The following is a 22,250-nucleotide window of genomic DNA, read 5'->3' on the forward strand; positions in this document are numbered from 1 at the left end:
AAGTTCATCCAGTTTTCTGGAACACTACTTATATTGGATTAAACTACACATTGGAGATGCTAATAATATAACATAAATACTCTTTATTATGAAGCTGTATTGATTTTCTTAACCTAGAGATTTAAAAGACTCCACGGTTCCTCTCTCTTTATGTACATTTATAAACATTTTTTTCTCATCATTTTACAATATCTTATGCTGTTGGGAAGTTTCAGAATATTATCCTACACAGTGTTCAAATAGGGCTTCCCAGGCTGTCCAGTGGTTAAGACTTGACCTTGCAATGCAGGGGATGCCAGTTCAATTTTGGTCTGGGAAGATCCTACATGTGTGTTTTTCTGGAGTTCCCTTCCTTTTCTATGATCCAGCACATTTTGGCAATTTGATCTCTGGTTCCTGGGCCTTTTCTAAACCCACCTTGGACATGTGGAAGTTCTCAGTTCATGAAATGCTGAAGCCTAGCTTGAAGGATTTTGAGCATAACCTTACTAGTGTGGGAGATGAGTATAATAGTCCAGTAGTCTGAACATTCTTTAGTACTGCCCTTCTTGGGAATTGGGATGAAGACTGACCTTTTCTAGTACTGTGGCCGCTTCTGGGTTTAAAATTTGCTGACATATTAAGTGCAGCACTTTAATAGTATCATCTTTTAGGATTTTAAATAGCTGGAATTCTGTCACCTCCACTAGCTTTATTGGCAGCAGTGATTCTTAAGGCCCACTTGACTTCACACTCCAGAATGTCTGGCTCTGGGTGAGTGACCACACCATTGTGGTTATCTGGGTCATTAAGATCTTTTCTGTATATTTTTGCCATCTCTTCTTGATCTCCTGCATCTATTAGGTCTTTATCATTTCTGTCCTTAATTGTGCCCATTTTTAGATGAAATGTTCCTTTGATATTTCCAATATTCTTGACGAGATCTCTAGTCTTTCCCATTCTGTTATTTTCCTCTATTTCTTTGCATTGTTCATTGAAGAAGGCCTTCTTGTCCCTCCTTGCTATTCTCTGGCACTCTGCATTTAATTGAGTGTAGCTTTCCCTTTATCCCTTGCTTTTGGCTTCTCTTCTTTCCTCAGCTATTTGCAAAGCTTCCTCAGACAACTACTTTGGCTTCTTGTATTTTTCTTTGGGATGGCTTTGCTCACTGACTCCTGTACAATATTATGAACCCCTGTCCATAGTTCTTCAGGCACTCTGTTTACTAGACCTAATCTCTTGAATCTATTTGTCACCTCTACTGTAAATTTGATTTAAGTCATAGCTGACTGGCTTAGTGGTTTTCCCCACTTTCTTTAAAACAAGATCCAGGTCTTGTTTTTTCTGACTGTATACAGCTTCTCCTTCTTTAGCTGCAAAGAATGTAATCAATTTCATTTCAGTATTGACCATTTGATGATGTCCATATTTAAAGTCATCTCTTGTGTTGTTGAAAAAGGATGTTCATTATGATCAGTGCATCCTCTTGGCAGATTTCTGTTAGCCTTTGCCTTGCTTCATTTTGTACTCCAAGGCCAAATCTGTCTGTTACTCTAGGTATCTCTTTACTTCCTACTTTTGCATTCCAATACCCTATGAATAGGACATACAACTTTTTCGGTGTTAGTTCTAGGAAGTCTTGTAGATCTTCAAGTGTACCCACTGTCAACTTGGCACCCATAAACACTTTTTTAAACTGTAATTAAACTTCAAATAAGGATAACAGTAAGGGCATAATTCTACCAATAATGATGCAATTGTGCTGTGTACAATCAAAAATGCACCAAAAAAGGGGCTTCCCTGGCAGTCCTGCGGTTAAGAATCTGCCTGCCCAATGCAAGGGACATGGGTTCTAGCCCTGTTCAGGAAGATTCCACATGCCATGGGACAACAAAGCCTGTGTGCCACAACTACTAAGCCTGTGCTCTAGAGCCTGCAACCTACTGAAGCCACTGCCCTCTGGTGCCTGAGCTGCACAACAAGAGAAGTCACCATAATAAAAAGCTCATGCACCTCAAAGAAGAGTAGTCCCTATTTGCTGCCAACTAGAGAAAGCCTGCACAGAAAGTCTCCTGCAGCAATGAAGACCCAGTGCAGCCAAAAATAAGTAAATAAAATAAGTAAATAAATTATTTTAAAAGGCACTAAGAGGGAAAATATTTACTCTTTAATATCTGATAACTTAAATACAATGATGTTAAATTGACAATGATTAATCATAAGCTATTTACTCAATTCATCTTATGATAAGGGAATAATAGTGTAAGGAAAAGTAAGACATTTGTTGTACACAAGCATACACACATACACCATAATGTACTCTTATCAAAGTAAGGAAGAAATACTCAAGGCATTTTGTAACTGACCTCATGGTATTTATAACTACCTTCTTTCACTTTCAAATCCATTTTCCCTTTACTTTCATAAAGTACTGCAGTTAGTCACTATTCTTTATCTGGCAGGGTGACCCAAATCATCATTCTCAAAAGAGTCTAGAAAATTAGAAGTTCTGCCCAATTAAAAAAAAAATTATTGGGGGCTTCCCTGGTGGCTCAGCTGTAAAGAAGTCACCTGCTAATTTAGGAAATGAGAACTCAATCCCTGGGTTGGGAAGATCCCTCAGAAAAGGAAATGGCAACCTACTCCAGTATTCTTACCTGGGAAATCCCGTGGACAGAGGAACCTGGTGGGCTACAGTCCATGGGGTTGCAAACAAGTCGGACATGACTTAGCGACACAACAATAACAATAGCTGATTACAATGTTATATTAGTGTCTGCAGAACAGCAAAGTGACTTAGTTATACATATATCCACTCTTTTTAAGATTCTTTTCCAATATAGGTCATTACAGAGTATTGAATAGAGTTCTCTGTGCTATACAGTAGGTCCTTATTAGTTACCTGTTTCATATCATATAGTAGTGTGTATGTGTCAATCCCAATCTTCCAATTTATCCCTTTCCTCTTATCCTCTAGTAACTATAAATTTGTTTTCTAAATCTGTAGCTCTATTTCTGTTCTTTAGATAAATTAATTTGTAGGCTTTTTCAAAATTCTACATATAAGTGATATCATAATTATCTTTCTCTGTCTGACTTGCTTTATTCAGAATGACAATCTCTAGATCCATTCATGTTGCTTCATTTGTTGAAGTTTGCCATTGAGGTAAGTTTCAGAGACTAGTACTTCTATGAGATGTTCTGAGGGATTTTCTTTTTCCAGACATGATTTTGGAGCAGTAGTCCCATTATGGAGCAGTAGTCCAATTTCCCTTGGTAGTCAGGATCAGTCACTTCTAGTGACTTAGCCTTCCTTGCCTGATGATTCAGAGGAATGAGGAGCCCAAAGTGGCCCAGTAGCACTCCTAAGATCCTACTCAATGGAATCACTGCTCTGTGTGCTGGTGGAAATATTCTTCCCTCTGGCTACAAGGGCTCTCAACCTCTGAGCATAATATCTTGGAAAATGAAGTTAAGTTGTCTAGCGGATCTCTAGGTGTAATACTGAGTGGTGCCATTTCCATTTCTACTTCTTGATTTTTGACCTATGAATCCTGGCTATCTGAAAAACAGTACTATGTATTAGATGCTGATTTTAAAAGCACACAGCCTTCTGAAGAACCTTGATCACCTATGGTACTGTCCATCCAGGAAATACTGTAACTGAGTTATAAAAGGCCTTTCTGACATTCTCTCAATCTAACAGCTTCAGACAAGTGAACTCAATAGTAATGGGGCCATCATCACATTTCATTTGCTGTTGAAGTAACATGAGCAGTAGATAAGTAATCTTGTAAGTCCACAGAGAGTTCTTTTGGCAGAAACACTTTGTCTGCAGGGAAGGAAAATCAGTATCTAGAGTTAGTACCTATTCTAGTAAGGACAAAACACTGACCTTTCCACAATTGAAAATTGTCCAGGGTAATCAATCTGTCACCAGGAAGCTAGCTTATCACCTTGATAAACAGTACACTATCAAGGACTCATTGTTGGTCTCTGCTGGCAGACTGGGCACTAAGATGTGGCCTTGGCCAGGCTGGCCATGGTGAGTAGAAGCCCATGTTGCTGATCCCACAGGTAAACTTTATTCCTGCCACCATGGTCCCCTTTGAGTCCCTTTGGTGTTGACCAGGGTAGGATGGCTGAGAAGAAGGCAGTGGAAACCCACTCCAGTACTCTTGGCTGGAGAATCCCATGGATGGAGGAGCCTGGTAGGCTGCAGTCCATGGGGTCGCTAAGACTCGGACGTGACTGAGTGACTTCACTTTCACTTTTCACTTTCATGCATTGGAGAAGGAAATGGCAACCTGCTCCAGTGTTCTTACCTGGAGAATCCTAGAGACGGCGGAGCCTGGTGGGCTGCCATTTATGGGGTCACACAGAGTCGGACATGACTGACACGGCTTAGCAGCAGCAGCTGCTGCAGCAGCAGGGTGGCTGAAGAAAAATGTTGACTGGTGTCCATGACTGGATCATCCTGTCCACTTCATTATTAAAGTCATCCACTGCTGAAGTCATCCTTCAGTGAGTATTCACATCCGACACAAATATCTATGATTTTTCCCATTTAGAGGGAAATATCCACATACTTCTTCCTCAACTATCCTTGCCATCAATTTTCCAGTATTAGTGCTTCAAAGTCCCTTACCATCCAGCCAAACTATTGGTTAAAGCCCACGAATCACTATATAATCACATACCTGGCCATTTATATTTACAAGCAAGTAAGCTATCAGGTATCCAAGTTCTGTCCATTGGGAAGATTTTCTATCACACTGTCTGCCAGGGAAGTCACAGAGCAGGAATAGTGTTAGAGTAGTCCACTTTGGGATGGTGTCTGCATATGATGCAGAACCACTGGTAAACCAGATCCGGGTCTTCTATTCCTCTGTTAATTATAGACAACCCCTACCCCTCCTATTAGGCCACAAGTGCAGGCTGGGATGGAGAATCCAGTGCAGCAGGCATGGGAACCATGGGCATTTGGGTTGCTTCTTCATAGACATTACTGGTACCTTCAAGGCTTGCTCAGGCTAAAACATGTACATACCACTTGCATTTAATAATGATATGACAGTGTACTCCCAATTTAATGGCCTGGCAATCATACAACACCCAATTCAGGAAAGGCAGCTCAGATGCCATGTAAAACTGATGACCCATTATTAAGCATTCAGTCTGAGACACCAGGGAAGCCCCTGATAGGGCACAGGGCAGGCTAATAGCTGTTTGTCACATGCTGCTCTTCAGTGGATCTATTATATATAACTCTTTGCAACCCCATGGATTGCAGCATGCCAGGTTTGACTGTCCTTCACTGTCTCCAGGAGCTTGTTCAAACTCATGTCCATTGAGTTAATGATGCCATCCAACCATCTCACCCTGTCACCCCATTTTTCTCATGCCCTCAATCTTTCCCAGCATCAGGGTCTTTTTTAATGTGTCAGCACTTTACATCAGGTGCCCAAAGTATTGGAGCTTCAACTTCAGCATCAGTCCTTCCAATGAATATTCAAGATTGATTTCTTTTAGGATTAACTGGTTTGATCAACTTGCTGGCCAAGATAATCTTAAGAGCCTTCTCCAGCATTAAATTTTGAAAGCATCTAAGGAATACTTTGGTGCTGAGCCTTCTTTATGGTCCAACCCTCAAATCTGTACATGACTACTGGAAAAACCATAGCTTTGACTATACAATGGTTCTATGAAGACCTACAAGATCTTCTAGAACTAGCACACAGAAAAAGCTGTCCTTTTCATCATAGGGGACTGGATTGCAAAAGTAGGAAGTCAAGAGATATCTGGAGTTACAGGCAAATTTGGCCTTTGAGTACAAAATGAAGCAGTGGAAAGGTTAACAGAGTTTTGCCAAGAGAATGCATTGGTCATAGCAAACACCTTCTTCCAACAACACAAGAGATAACTCTACACATGACATCACCAGATGGTTAATACCAAAATCATATTGCTTATATTCTTTGCAGCCAAAGATGGAGAAGCTCTATACAGTCAGCAAAAACAAGACTGGCATCTCACTGTGGCTCAGATCATTAACTCCTTACTGCAAAATTCAGATTTAAATTGAAGAAAGTAGGGAAAACCACTAGACCATTCAGGTATGACCTAAATCAATCTTATGATTATATAGTAGAAGTTACAGATAGATTCAAAGGATTATATCTGACAGAGTGCCTGAAGAACTATGAACAGAGGTTCATGACATTGTACAGGAGGCAGTGATCAAGACCATCCTCAAGAAAATGAAATGCAAAAAGGCAAAATGGTTGTCTGAGGCCTTGCAAATACCTGACAAAAGAAGAGAAGCAAAAGGCAAAGAGAAAAGGAAAGATATACCCATTTGATTGCAGAGTCCCAAAGAACACCAAGGAGAGATAAGAAAGCCTTTTTCGGTGATTAATTCAAAGAAATAGAAAACAAAAATAGAATGAGAAAGACTAGAGTTCTCTTCAAGAAAATTAGAGATATCAAAGGAACATTTCATGCAAAGATGGGCACAATAAAGGACAAAAACAGTATGGACCTAAGAAGCAGAATATATTAAGAAGAGGTGGCAAGAATATACAGAAGAACTATACAGAAAAGATCTTCATGACCCAGATAATCATGATGGTGTGATCACTCACCTAGAGCTAGACATCCTGGAATGCGAAGTCAAGTGGGCCTTAGGAAGCACCACCACAAACAAAAATAATGACGGTGATGGAATTCCAGTTGAGCTAATTCAAATCCTAAAAGATGATGCCGTTAAATAGCTGCACTCAACATGCCAGAAAATTTGGAAAACTCAGCAGAGGCCACAGGACTGGAAAAGATCAGTTTTCATTTCAATCCCAAAAAAGGCAATGCCAAAAAATGCTCAAACTACTGCACAGTTGCACTCATCTCTCACATTAGCAAAGGAACACTCAAATTCTCCAAGCAAGGTTTCAATAGTACATGAACAATGACTTCCATTTGTTCAAGCTGGATTTAGAAAAGGTAGAGGAACCAGAGATCAAATTGTCAACATCTGTTGGAACCTTGAAAAAGCAGGAGAGTTCCAGAAAAACATCTACTTCTGCATCATTGACTATGCCAAAACCTTTGACTGTGTGGATCACAATAAACTGTGGAAAATTCTGAATGAGATGGGGATGCCAGATCATCTTACCTACCTCCTGAGAAATCTGTATGCAGGTCAAGAAGCAACAGTTAGAACTGGACATAAAACAATGGACTGGTTCCAAATTTGGAAGGGAGTACATCAAGGCTATATATTGTCACTGTGCTTATTTAACTTATATGCAGAGTACATCATGAGAAATACTGGGTTGGATGAAACATAAGCTGGAATCCAGATTGCTGGGAGAAATATCAATAACCTCAGATATGCAGATGACACCACCCTTATGGCAGAAAGTGAAGAAGAACTAAAGAGGCTCTTGATGAAAGTGAATGAGAAGAGTGAAAAAGTTGGCTTAAAATTCAACATTCAAAAAGCTAAGATCATGGCATCCAGTCCCATCACTTCATGGCAAATAGATGGGGAAACAATGGAAACAGTGAGAGACTTTATATTTTGGGGGAGCTCCAAAATCACTGTAGATGGTGACTGCAGCCACAAAATTAAAACACATTTGCTCGTTGGATGAAAAGCTATGACAAACCTAGACAGCATATTAAAAAGCAGAGAATACTTTGCCAACAAAGGTCTGCCTAATCATATCTATGATTTTTCCAGTAATCATATATGGATGTGAGAGTTGGACCATAAAGAAAGTTGAGCACTGAAGAATTGATGCCTTGGAATTGTGGTGTTGGAGAAGACTCTTAAGAGTCCCTTGGACTTCAAGGAGATCCAACAAGTCAGTCCTAAAAGAAATCATTCCTGAATATTCATTGGAAGGACCAATGATGAAGCTGAAACTCCAATACTTGGCCACCTGATGTGAAGAACTGACTCACTGGAAAGGACTCTGATTCTGGGAAAGATTGAAGGCAGGAGGAGAAAGGGACGACAGAGTATGAGATGGTTGGATGGTATCACTGACTTGATGGACATGAGTTTGAGCAAGCTCTGGGAGTTGATGATGGACAGGGAAGCCTGGTCTTCTGCAGTCCAAGGGGTCACAAAGTGTCAGACACGACTGAGTGACTGAACTGAAATGAAATTTACTATACAGATTTTGTTGGCAATGTAATGTCTCTGCTTTCAATACACTGTCTAGGTTTGTCATAGCTTTTCTTCTAAGGAGCAAGCATCTTCTAATTTCATGGCTGCAATCACCATTGGCAATGATTTTAGAGCCCAAGAAAATGAAGTCTGTTACTGTTTCCATTTTCCCCCCATCTATTTGCCATGAAGTTATGCTTCCTTCCATGGAGAGTATTTATCTGCAACAGATCTGAATGCTTTGTTCAAAACCTAAGGTTTAGCACTTAACTTGACCTGCCAAAGGCTCCAAAGAGCATCCCTATCTTCCACTACCACTTCAAGCACCTGTTTCTGCTGGATTATATGGTCCAAGTGGCACCACAGCTTGGAGAGAAGGCTAGGTCTTTTGCAAATCTTTCACCTGTTCTGAGCCATGCCCAAATCAAGCAGTTTTTCTGGTCCCTTGATAAAGTGGCTGTCTTAATGTACTCAATAAGGATAATTTTCCTTCTAAAATCCATAGTAGCCTACTAAGGGTTCCGTCTCCTTTTTGGTTGCAGGATGGGCTAGATGCAACAATATATCTACATCTATGAAGTTATAATTCCCCATGACCCACACAACTGAATCTCAAGAATTTCACTAAATTAAGTGGACCCTGAAATTTTGGGGGTTTATTTCTCATCTTCTAGCAGGCAAATGTCTACCAATAAGTCTAAAGCAGTTGTTATTTCTTGCTCCCTAGGTCCAGTCAGCATAATGAACCAGTGGGATATCTTGTAGAAGGAAAAGAAATAACAATCCCTAGAGAAAAATTTATAAATCATGTATGTGATAAAAGCCTTGTATACTGGATATACAAAAAATTCTCAAAACCTAATAATAAGAAAACATATAGCTCCAGTAAAAAGGACAAAAAGTTTAAACAGACAGGTCACTAAACTAAATGTATATATGTCAAATATATGTCAACAAAAACACGCTCCATACCATTGTTCTTGGTGATATGTAACTGAAGACCACAATGAGATACCATGACCCAACTATTAAAATAACTAAAATTGAAAAGACTATTCCTATTGGAAGTAGAGATATAGACTTTTGTACTAATAATTAGGCAACAAAGAGTTTAAAGGTAATTACATGAAATTGAAGAGGGCAGTATGTTTAAGTCAGGTGTGGGTTAGGTTGAGGCTACCAATACACATTATACTGCTTACCCATCCTCTTACACTGCTGAGTTCTCACAGTGACTCCTCCTTTATCTATGATTTTTTCATCTCTTTTTAAGGTTTCACTGGCACAAATCTAAGAAATACTATGGTTGATTAATGAATCTACCCAAATATATGCTTCTTTTTTTCCCTAGCTGCCAGTCATGTCCTAAGTCAAGGTTAAACATTTTTCTGCTCTTCAAAGTACGATATTACTATTTTCATATTATGTTCTTTTGACATAAATAGTGTTATTTTTCTAAATGAATTCTGTATGCCAAGTACTCTGTTAATAATTAGAGGCAAATCTGAACATGTGACAACCCTGTTCAAAATCCCTCAATAGTTTTCCTTTGAGATAAAGATAAAAGTCCCCGGCCTAGTCTTCCATGCTGTGATTCAACCCATCCTGGCCTGCCATGTCCATTCTGGCTCTTCTTTGCTTTCCTCTTTTGCATGTCAGCTCCATCTGCCTTTTTTTCCCATTCCCCCCTACCCCACCTCCAACTTCACTAATGATCTAGTTCTCTGATAAGCTAGGTCTCCCAATGATGGAAAACCCTGAGGATGCTAAATGTCTAGAGGCATCACCTTGGTAGAAATGAAGACCCTCAGGACCCAGCCCTGACCTATTGAAACAGAATATGCACTTTCAGAAAATCACCAGGAGATTCACAGGGACTAAAGTTGGAGAGGCACTGATCTAGGCCACCTCCCACTGTGATCCTTTGTTTTGTTTTATCTTTGCTCCTTCCCCTGACCTATGCCTAGTAAAATTTTTCTCCAAAAATTTCACTCTAAAGTGGGGAGTTCTTTGCAGATCTGGAATGTGAGCTATAGTTTGCACCAGGAGGACAACTTTCTTGTACTTGGCTCCTAAAGGTAGTCTAGAATTTTGTCCTCATTGAATTCATGTATAATTAGCTCAGAAAAGACCATACTAATCAAAGCACTCAGAGCATCAAAATTTGTGGATGAACTGAAGTTTGTATAAACATGACAGAAGTGTCATCTGTTATGGAAGGCAGTGACATAAAATACAATTTCAGTTGTTAAAACTAGAATTGTCTACAGTGACTTGATGTTTATTATTTTAGAGTCTGTAATGCCCTGTGGAACAACCTGGACTTTTCCTACAGGTTCAAATCTATAATGCCCAGAGGAACAACTTAGTTTTGTCCTAAAGGGAATCAATGCATGATATTAGGAAATTTTAGTGCTTCATTCCTTCCTCTTCTGTTTAAAAAGAACACTTTCATATAATTGGTTGACTCTTCTGTTCAAAGCTAATTTACATAAACAAAATTTTCCTGACCTTGGGAAATGAATATGCAAGGAATCGTGGCCTGTGCCATTATCATCCCAGTGATGCTGCATTATTTTCTACTTAAAAAGCCTACCTCTTTGAAAGGATCACCACAGTTTCTCACAAGATATGGGTAAAAGGGAAATAACTTCTGTAAGGCGTATTATTCTTAGGTAAAACAGTCAGAATACTGTAAAATCTATAATTTTAAATTGACTTACTAGATGCCAAAAAGGCAGGTGAAAAAAATTAACAATTAATGAAATATCTATATGTCATATTTTTGTGACTAAATCTAGATAGGCAAAATAACTGTAAGACTGAATTCTCCCTCAATGATAATTCATTATCTTTCTAACATAACTATAAAGACTTCATAAATTTTGGTGAACTAGAATCTTAAAGAATTTAAACTGGCTTTAAATATAGGTCACATGTTTCCTACATAAGAAATTTTTCTGCATATTCTGATTAAAAGTTTCATTCTTTTTAATCACAGTTGCTGACTAAACTTTTAAGGTAAGTCACTTACATATTAATTTCTCTATTCTCTCACCTACTTCTGAGAATACTTTTATTATTTTAATATATATTGTAAGAAATATGCATAAACTGTTCCCCTATTGCTCCTTCCAAGTTTATACTTAATAAAGACCCACCACACACATATTGAATTTGAGCATTTTCAATTATCATTTAATTTGGAATTGCAAGGAAGGGAGCCTATTCCAAATTAAATACATTTGACAACTAGAATTACTGGCATTGGTTATTTATATTACTTGAATTAGGCTCCAGTCTTTGGCTCAATTTTATTTTACTAGAAAAACTGGTGGAGAAGAAAGTGCTCTCAAATAAACACAGCAGGATTTCTAGAGAAAATCAGCTCTAATCACTGTAATAAAACATATAAATCAATTTTTAATTAATGATGGAAAGAACTTTCCAGCAATGCTAATATATTTAAAAACAGTCAAAGTTTCTAAGGTAAAATTTAAAATTAAATTCTGTGTCATACACAAATTCCCTAGGAAGATAATCTTTGAATTTTGAAAAATAGAATACAGAAAGATTTCCAGTGTTGACAACATTTAATGAAAACCAGAATGAAGACAAATATTTACCTGCAAATTTTCCCCATATTTCCTTCTTGGTATTTATCCTGATACTACCTGTCTTCATTGTCTTGTCTTTCCTACAGTTTTCTATCTGTGGCTCTGTTATGCTTTTTATATTTCTCCACTTGTTTTTTTAAATAACTCACCCAATTGCTCCTCTCTACTTCTACCCTCTTTCTCATCTTGGTACCTTCCTCTCTTCAGAAAGTGTGAAAAAAAGTGAAAGTGTTAGTCCCTCAGTCGTGTGTGACTCTTTGCAATCCCATGGACTGTAGGCTGCCAGGCTCCTCTGTCCATGGAATTTTCCAGGCAAGAATACTGGAGTGGGTTGCCATTCCCTTCTCCAGGGGATCTTTCCAACCCAGGAATTGAACCCAGGTTTACTGCACTGCAGGCAGATTCTTTACCATCTGAGCCACCAGGGAAGGTCAAGAAAATATGTGTCTAAACACTTTAGAAAATATATATTTAAATACTCTACAGGAAAAAAAAAAACCTTTTGTCTATAGGAAGTAGAAAGATTATAATTGTTATCCATTTTTTTCTTGGAGTACTCAAAAACATTCTCCTCATGTTATGTGCAACGCTTCCCGTTCATTTCTCACTATTCTCTGGCCTCAACTCGATCATAAATTGGAAGCTCCTCTCACTGAAGACACTAAAAATCTCTCATTTCCCAGATTCAATGATTGTTCACCTCTTGTTCTATGGGAGCATTCATTTTGCCAGTCAGTGTCGCACTTCATTATGTTCTTGTGTCTTTTTTCTCATTGTGTTTACAACACTCAACTCTCCAGTTCTTCCTTCTGCTTCTCTGATTACTCTGCTCAGTGTATCTTTTTGGTCTCTCCATTATCTCTCCGGGAGTTGGTGATGGACAGGGAGGCCCGGGGTGCTGCAATTCATGGGGTAGCAAAGAGTTGGACACGACTGAGTGACTGAACTGAACTGAACTTATCTCTCTTTGGCTAAAGCTAGGGCACTTGTTTGTAACAGAAAATTAGCTGAATGGAAATTGACTATTACATAGAAATTCCAGGGAGATTGGAGGAATCTGCTGATAAATGGACAGGAACAAAAGAAAACAATACAGTGAGACAGCAGCCCAAATCAAATCTCCACACTTGCTCAGTAGGAGCTCCTATAGCAGCTGCTGAATTGTAGAAGCCACAGCTCATGCTGACAATGCAGCTGGTGCAGAAGCAAGAAGCATTTCCTAGGGTCTTGATCTGGCTGCTGTGGCCGACTTTGCAACACAAATTCATTTTTTCCTGTCCCTTTGCTCCATGCTCCATGTTACAAATCCAGTGTTAGTACGTTTGACTATTCAAACCTAGATCAAGTCCCCTTACTCTAGTTGCAAGGGGATGGAAAAGTGAGTAAGTGGTAGAATTGCCTGATACCAAGACTCATGTAGTAGAAAAGAGGATCATTTTCAGCTATCTAAAATGATATGTATCTATTTCAAACTTCTTTAATAAAAGTTGCTGAATTTCTTTTTTCTGTATCCTCCTCTTTTTTCCTTATGCACACTTTCTAATGGTTAGGTCTTTCATAAGTATGCCTTCAGTCATCCAAATACTCCAAAGTCATTGTTTATATTAAGTGCTAACAAACACACTACTAAGCTATCCCAGCTGGATATTCAGAAGATGCTTTCTCTACAAAGTAGCCCGAACATCTGAATTCTCAAATTCAATTTGTGATGACCATCTATCCAACTGTCTCCTTTCTCCTTCACTGACCACCTCCTTCACATCTATGTTACTGAGTCTTAGTGACTCTACATTCTGATTTACTTCTTTTTTTCCCTCCTCATCATGGGTGATCCCATAGACTGTAGCCCGCCAGGCTCCTCTGTGGGCTTTCCCAAACAAGAATACTGGAATGGGTGTGCTAGTAGTAAATCATACCAGAGAGACTAGAGCTTCACATGAATTTGAATCAACTGGAGGGAATTTTTGAAATGCAGCTTTACTCTTACCCTCTTGAACATACATTTACAGTAATACTGCATAATCTGTATTTTGTACAAATATTTCACCTATTTTGATGTGTATTCTGATTCGAGAAAAATTCAATAAGAGTATCAGCTCCCTAATTAGTATTCCTGACACTAGTTTCCCTTCCCTACAGAGTATTTCTACACTACCTAATATTGATTTTAAAAAATATAATGTGGCTCCTTGTATTAAAAGTTCCCAGTGCATGCCTGCTGTCTGACAAAGTTCAAGATCTTTCACATGGCATCCAAATCATTTTGTAATAGCTCAAATTTCTTTTCCCTGGAATCTCATCCATATCCTAGACAGAATGTCCCTCACACATTCAGTTATCTCCATAAATTTAACTAATGTTTAGAGTCTTTTTCTTTTTTCTAAATCCTTTCATTCTCCCACATTTTTAATGCAATAATTGCATTTTCCACTACACCAATTTCCAAAATTAGTTTCCATTGCTATTTGTTGTTGTTGTTTAGTTGCTATGTCATGTCCAACACTTTGTGACCCCATGGACGGTAGGCTCCTCTGTGGGATTACCCAAGTAAGAATACTGGAGTGGGTATGCTAGTACTAAATACATTTAAGGCACTCTGATAAGTGTATGACTTTGTTTCAATTATTTCTCCTAATAGTCTTTCTATAAAGCTTACATCTACTTGGGCTTCCCTGGTGGCTCAGATAGTAAAGAATCCACCTGCAATGTGGAGACCTAGGTTCGATCCTTGAGTTGGGAAGGTCCCCTGGAGGTGGGTATGGCAACCCACTCCAGTATTCTTACCTGGAGAATCCCCATGAAAAAACCTGGGGGGATACAGTCCATAGGGTCATTTACATCTACTTATATCTTACATTTACTGCCTTTCATTTCAGGGAGCATGGATACTAAAAATGCAACCCTGCTGTCAATGTTTGTTCTCACTGGACTTCCCTATCAACTGGAGTGGCAAATCCCCTTATTCTTGTTGTTCTTGGTGATATACCTCATCACCACTGTGGGAAACCTTGGACTAATTTATCTTATCTACAATGACCCTCACCTTCACATCCCCATGTACTTATTCCTTGGGAGTTTAGCCTTTGTGGATTCTTGGATATCATCCACAGTGACCCCCAAGATGCTAGTCAATTTTTTTGCCAGGAGTAAAATGATATCTCTCTCTGAATGCATGTTACAATTTCTTTCCTTTGCATTTGGTGGAACCACGGAATGCTTTTTACTTGCAACAATGGCATATGATCGCTATGTGGCCATATGCAAACCATTACTGTATCCAGTGATTATGACCAACAAACTATGCATCCAGCTGTTAGTCTCATCATTTGTAGCAGGGCTTATTCATCCCATGATTCATGTAGGTGCTTTATTCAGGTTAACCTTCTGTAAGTCTAATATAATACATCACTTTTACTGTGACATCATGCCATTGTTGAGGATTTCTTGTATTGACCCTTCAATTAATGTCCTAATGGTATTTATTTCCTCTGGGTCAATACAGGTGCTTAGCATTATGACTGTTCTTGTCTCTTATACACTTGTTCTACTTACGATTTTGAAAAATAAGTCTGTACAAGGCATAAGAAAGGCCTTCTCCACCTGTGGAGCCCACCTCCTATCTGTCTCTTTATACTATGGGCCTCTTCTCTTCATGTATGTGCGCCCTGGATCCACACAGGCAGATGATCAAGATATGATGGATTCCCTATTTTACACTGTCATAATTCCCTTGTTAAATCCAATTATCTACAGCCTGAGAAATAAGAAAGTCATAGATTCGCTGACAAAAGTTTTAAAGAGAAATGTTTAGATGTCGTACTATTATCAGTTCTTTTTTTTTTACTGAAATAGTCACAAAATTGTGCAGATTACCTGTGGTTCAGATTGGGTTAGGGTTCAAGGTATTTTGCAGTTATAATTACTCCAGTGTTTTGACTTAAGTTGTTAATACTAACATACTCCTTAAGATATTCATGTATACTGTTCAAAAAACACAAGGAATTTTCAACAATTTTCATGTCACATTAGAATAATTGAAGCAGGAAACAAATTAAAATATTTTACATACTTGTGTATTCTATAATGTAGATGTATGAAATGATTAGGCACTGAAATAGTAATGTTCCTCTAATAGGATTTGACTCTGTTGTCTTTGATAGCATATAGCTGCAGAGCCTGGAGACTTAACTGCACATAAATCCACAATGTATGCAATGTTTGTGTTTGAATGAAATGATGTAAATCACAAGGATTCTGCTGCAGACCAAAAGGTCTTTCAGTCCACTTTATTTGGGACACGGTGAATTCCCCCATCACCATGGGGATTCAACAGTCATATACCAGAGAGAAATAAAAAGAAATGGGAAAAGCAATGAAGAAAAAATAAGAAGCAAGTTAAGACAGTGTCAGGAGAGTCAAATTTTAAGAGGATGCTCTTAGTCCACTCATTGTCCATGAGCAAGAAGAGGGAGTTGGCTCTCACTGTCTATGATGTCACTTCCCAGTCGTGCCTGTATTTTGTAGGATAATCTGAAAACCTTCCCTAATTAGAAAGCTAGATGAGACTGCAGAATTTAATGGGGATGGGCTTAAAGAAAAAGTGGCACAATAGGAAGGAAATGGTCAATCTTGCTAGATTTTTTAAAGGGAAACTTTTAAAATAAATCAGTAATATATAAGTCTTTCTGGAATGCAGTGTATACATGATTTTGAATGCATATTACAAAAGTTCAAATAATGTTGCTAAGTTGCTAAGTCACTTCAGTCGTGTCCGACTCCGTGTGACCCCATAGACGGCAGCCCACCAGGCTCCGCTGTCCTTGGGATTCTCCAGGCAAGAACACTGGAGTGGGTTGCCATTTCCTTCTCCAATGCATGAAAGTGAAAAGTGAAACTGAAGTCGCTCAGTCGAGTCCGACTCTTCGTGACCCCATGAACCGCAGCCTATCAGGCTCCTCCACCCATGGGATTTTCCAGGCAAGAGTACTGGAGTGGGGTGCCATTGCCTTCTCCGCAAACAATGTTAACTTAATATAATGTCATAGTGCCTAGTGAGTGGCTGGAAAAGACAAAAAAATGAGCAAGATTTTGGATATTTTGTGTCCTCAAGTCCTTTAACATTAGTTTTCATTCACTCTATACTCTAAGTACAATGAGAGACCTATCTTTGGGTGCACTCCTGCCTTTCCTTTGACAACACTGAAATTCCATACACCCACTTACTGATGCACTGAGGACCTTATCAATAAGGTTAATTAATAGGAATAAAATCTGTCCATGAGAAAAACACTAATTGCCAACTTTTGTACCACTTTTGTACCATGATTTTAAAAGAAAATTTCATATATAAGATGTTCCACTTGCTATAATGATGTGATGTTTATCCCCTCTGTGGAAGTACCCTCTATTTTAGAATTACCTGATAGCAATAAAAGATAATCTTCTCATATTTCCTTTATTTTTCAAGGAAAATAAAGAGATTCACAAGGTTTACAGTGAGTGTTAAAAAAACTTCAAAAATGTCTAAAATGTAAGACTGAACCAATACAGTAAGACTTAACTATACACTGCTTACACAAAACCAACCTTAAACATAAAGACCCCAAGAAGTTCCAAATCAGTTAAAAGTAAAAGGACAGGAAAACATCATGAAATTACCTAGAAAAAAATAATAAGTGATTTTGTTGACAGCAGTTAAACTGACATACTGACAGTATAGAATATTCTGCCCAACAGAAGCAGAAAACAGTATTTTAAAGCATATAAACATAGCCATAAATGTATGATAAGTTATTGAGTTATATATGTTGCTTATACGTGCTTTCATGTTTATCTGAAATATACCAATCCACTCCACTCTCTTTGAGAAATAAATGAAACTAGAGATATTTTTAAAGCATCAAGGATATGCTTTTTAATGCCAATTCCTTCTTAAGAAAGAATTGCAAATTCATTATCCTCACTGAATAAAGAATTACTGACAAAAGACAAATGATTTGTACCTCTCCAAATAATTTGCTTTTTATTAGAGACCAATTTGTGGGGTCGCAAAGAGTCAGACACCACTGAGCAACTGAACTGAACTGAACTGAATGTTTTAAAACAAGAGAGTAAAGTTCTTATACTCTTGTGTTTCTTTCTTCTCCCTTCTCTTCTCTCCCTTCCCTTTCCTCTCTTTGCTTTTTTTTCTTTTTCTCCATAGCAAATTGCTATAAAACTAACAAATTACATTATATAAACCTATTAACAACTAACATTATATATGTATAATGAATTATATTTTTTTCAATTTGACAGGTTCATATAACATTTGGAAAGCAATATAGGGCAGATGCTATTTTCCCTCTCATGGCAAGTGAATGAGCAGACTCAAGATGACATGAGTAGGGAAGCAGATACCCTCTATGTTCCAATGTCTAGTAATCAGCTTTTGGGGAGTGGGACACTAGAGCTGCAATAGCAGTTGACAGTGATGTTAACAGGAATTTTTAAAATTTGTTTATTTTTTAATTGAAGCATAATTGTTTTACAGAATTTTGTTGTTTTCTGTCAAACCTCAACATGAATCAGCCATAGGTATACATATATCCCCACCCCTTTGAACCTCACTCCCATCTCCTTCCCCTTCCCCCACCCCCTGAGGTTGATACAGAGCCCCTGTTTGAGTTTCCTGAGACATACAGCAAATTCCCATTGGCTATCTATATACGGAATCTAGAAAAACGGTACTGAAGAATTTATCTGCAGGGCAGCAATGGAGAAACAGACATAGAGAATAGACTTATGGACATGGGGAGAGGGGAGGAGAGGGTGAGATGTATGGGAAGAGTAGCATGGAAACTTACATTACCATGTGTAAAATAGATAGCAGGAATTTTTTGACCTCTTGATGCAGCAAAGATTTGTGACCTTGAAAATAAAGCCTAATGATTTTTTTTTAAATTTTTATTTTTACTTTATTTTACTTTACAATACTGCATTGGTTTTGCCATACATTGACATGAATCCACCACGGGTGTACATGCGTTCCCAAACATGAACCCCCCCTCCCACCTCCCTCCCCATAACATCTCTCTGGGTTATCACCGTGCACCAGCCCCAATGATTTTTTAAAGCACCTAATTCCTTGCATTTTTCTTGGCATTCATGTAGTGGTTCATGGGTAGTGGTTCGTGTTTCTTCCATCAAAGTGTGATAGAGGAGGAAAGCAAAACCTCTTACACTGTTGTTAACAATGTAAATTGGTATGTCCACTATGGAAAACAGTATGGAGATTCCTTAAAAAACTAAAAATAGAGCTATCATATGATCCAGCATTCCCATTCCTGGGTATATGTCTGAAAAAAAGGAAAACACGAATTTGAAAAGATACATGCACCACAAAGTTCACAGCAGCACTATTTACCATAGCCAAACATAGAAACAACCCAAATGTTCAACAACAGATGATGGGCTTAAGAAGATGTGGTATACAGAAACAATAAAATCTTACACATCTAATAAATGAATGAAATACTGCCATTTACAGCAACATGGATAGACCTAGAGATTATCATACCATAGTCAGAGGAAAAACAAATATCATATGATATCACTTATATGTAGAATCTAAAATTAATACAAATAAGTCTATATATAAAATAGAAAGAGATGCACAGATACAGAAAGCAAACTTATGGTTTCCAAAGTGCAAAGAGAAGAAAGAAGGGATAAGTTAGGAGTATATAATTAACAGGTACAAACTACTATACATGATTTAGAAAAACCACAAGGATTTATTGTATGGCACAGGTAAATATTTTCAATATCTTATAATAATTTACAATGAAAAATAATCTGAAATATATGTATATAAAACTGGATCACTTGACTGTACACCTGAAACTAACACAAGACTGTAAATCAATAGCACATCAATTTAAATGACCACTGTTTACAGTGAATTTCTGTAACTTTATAACTTTAGAAGGGTCTTATATTATTAAAACTAAAATCTCTTATTTGGATATATATAAATATACGTGTGTATACTACATACATATGTACATATAATTAGCAAAAAGGTTAATCATAAATATAGATATGTAAAATTACAAACTTAGCTATCCAAATAGTTGCTTTGATTCAACAAATTAGAGATATCTGAAAATACTGAACACTCATAGCAAAGAAAACTTTCAGTGGAAATTCAAGATTCCTATTGTTCAAGCACAAACTAGAGGAGAAATAGATTTTAAGAAGCCTAGTGATAATTAGTGCATATAAGTAGGCAGTCTTCAGGAACCCATGGGAACCCCACTGTGTTAATACTAACATCAGGTAAGTATGGCAGCCTCCAGAAAGCAGTTAGCAGAGCACAAAAGCAGTCAGCTAAGCCAGGCTTCAACAGTATGTGAACCTTGAACTTCCAGATGTTTAAGCTGGATTTAGAAAAGGCAGAGGAGCCAGAGATCAAATTGCCAACATGTGCTGGATCATCAAAAAAGTGAGAGAGTTCCAGAAAAAATTCTGCTTCTGCTTTATTGACTATGCCAAAGCCTTTGACTTTGTGGACCACAACAAACTGTGGAAAATTCTTAAAGGGGTGGGAATACCAGGCCACCTGACTTGCCTTTTGATAAATCTGTATGCAGATCAGGAAGCAACATTAGAACAGGACATGGAACAACAGACTGGTTCCAAAGAGGGAAAGGAGTACATCAAGGCTGTATATTGTCACCCTGCTTATTTAACTTATATGCAGAGTAAATCATGAGAAATGCTGGGCTGGATGAAGCACAAGCTGGAATCAAGATTGCCAGGAGAAATATCAATAACTTCAGATATGCACATGACATCACCCTTATGGCAGAAAGTGAAGAACTAAAGAGCCTCTTAATGAAAGAGAGAGGAGAGTGAAAAAGTTGGCTTAAAACTCAACATTCAGAAAACTAAGATCATCATTTCTGGTCCCATCACTTCATGACAAATAGAAGGGGAAACAGTGGAAGCAGTGACAGACTTTACTTTGGGGGGCTCCAAAATCACTGCAGATGGTGACTGCAGCCATGAAATTAAAAGACACTTTCTCCTTGAAAGAAAAGTTATGACCAACCTAGACAGCAAATTAAAAAGCACAGACATTACGTTGCCAACAAAGGTCTGTCTAGTCAAGGCTGTGGTTTTTCCAGTGGTCATGTATGGATGTGAGAGTTGGACTGTGAAGAAAGCTGAGCACCAAAGAATTGATGCTTTTGAAATGTGGTGTTGGAGAATACTCTTGAGAGTCTTTTGGACTGCAAGGAGATCCAACCAGTCTATCCTAAAGAAAATCATTCCCGAATACTCATTGGAAAGAGTGGTGCTGAAGCTGAAACTCCAATACTTTGGCCACCTGATGCAAAGAACTGACTCATTTGAAAAGACCCTGATGCTGGGAAAGACTGAAGGTAGGAGTAGGAGGGCACGACAGAGGATGAGATAGTTGGATGGTATCATCAGCTCAATGGACATGGGTTTGAGTAAACTCTGGGAGTTGGAGAGTCGGACACGACTGAGAGATTGAACTGAACTGAAGCAGAAAATTATGTTGTTTCTCAGTCACCAAGTCATGTCTGACGCTTTGCAACCCCATGAAGAAAATTATAGCAGTTTAAAATTGATTTTTATCTCATAATTTTTTTAAGTTTATAAAATGATAGAAAGATAACTAGACTTACAGGTTGAATATATAGATACAGTAAGTTTTACAATTTAGGGAAAGTCTAAATCTGAATTATTCCTAAATGGGAAAAATAGTAGTATCCTTTAAGAACCGATGTGAGGGTTAAAGATAAAGTGCCTTTTAAACAGAAAAATACTTTGCACTTTAATACTTTATTTCTTCTCTTTCTTCAGAAAAAGTTAAAATCTGCACAAATTTTACAATCCCTATAGAGTGATCTGTTCTGGTCTCTTGAGTCCATGACACCTTTTAATTCATTCTGAGTCTGATTCGGCTAAATGGTAAAAGAGGAAATTTGTCTTACATAAGCATGAACTTCCTTTTGAGAAACTAAACTTGGGTAAAAGCTTCCATTTTGTATTTTGTACAAAAGGATATTACATAGATACCAAAATAATCAAAAGGAAAAATATTCTGCACATTTAATTATACTCAAATTTCATGATAATAAAGGTACACTTAGATGAAGTTTCACTGAAACTTGAAACTTGTTTCATTTTAATGATATAAGGAATATCATAAGGAATACATAATGAATATCATAAATACATAAGGAATACACCACTTTCATTAAGAGGCTCTTTAGTTCTTCGCTTTCTGCCATAAGGGTGGTGTCATTCCTTATGTATTTATATGTATAAATACATTCCTTAATACATAAGGAATATCATAAACAAATTTTTGTTCATCTTGAAGATATTGTTGGTGCTCATTATTCTTGTGAAATTATTACTCTAATTTCTGATATATTATACTGATTATAAAATAGAAACAACTA

At 37.7% G+C, this 22,250-nt stretch overlaps 1 protein-coding gene across 1 annotated transcript; it reads left to right on the forward strand.

Annotated features, from left to right (window-relative positions):
* The first annotated feature begins 14,650 nt into the window (after positions 1-14,650).
* LOC138430629 (olfactory receptor 5H2-like) lies at positions 14,651-15,580 on the forward strand. The gene has a single exon (XM_069572673.1). The coding sequence runs from the start codon at positions 14,651-14,653 to the stop codon at positions 15,578-15,580; it is 930 nt and encodes a 309-aa protein (XP_069428774.1).
* The last annotated feature ends 6,670 nt before the right edge of the window (positions 15,581-22,250 follow it).

Source organism: Ovis canadensis, chromosome 1, assembly GCF_042477335.2.
Source record: "Ovis canadensis isolate MfBH-ARS-UI-01 breed Bighorn chromosome 1, ARS-UI_OviCan_v2, whole genome shotgun sequence".
NCBI classification, from domain to species: Eukaryota; Metazoa; Chordata; class Mammalia; order Artiodactyla; family Bovidae; genus Ovis; species Ovis canadensis.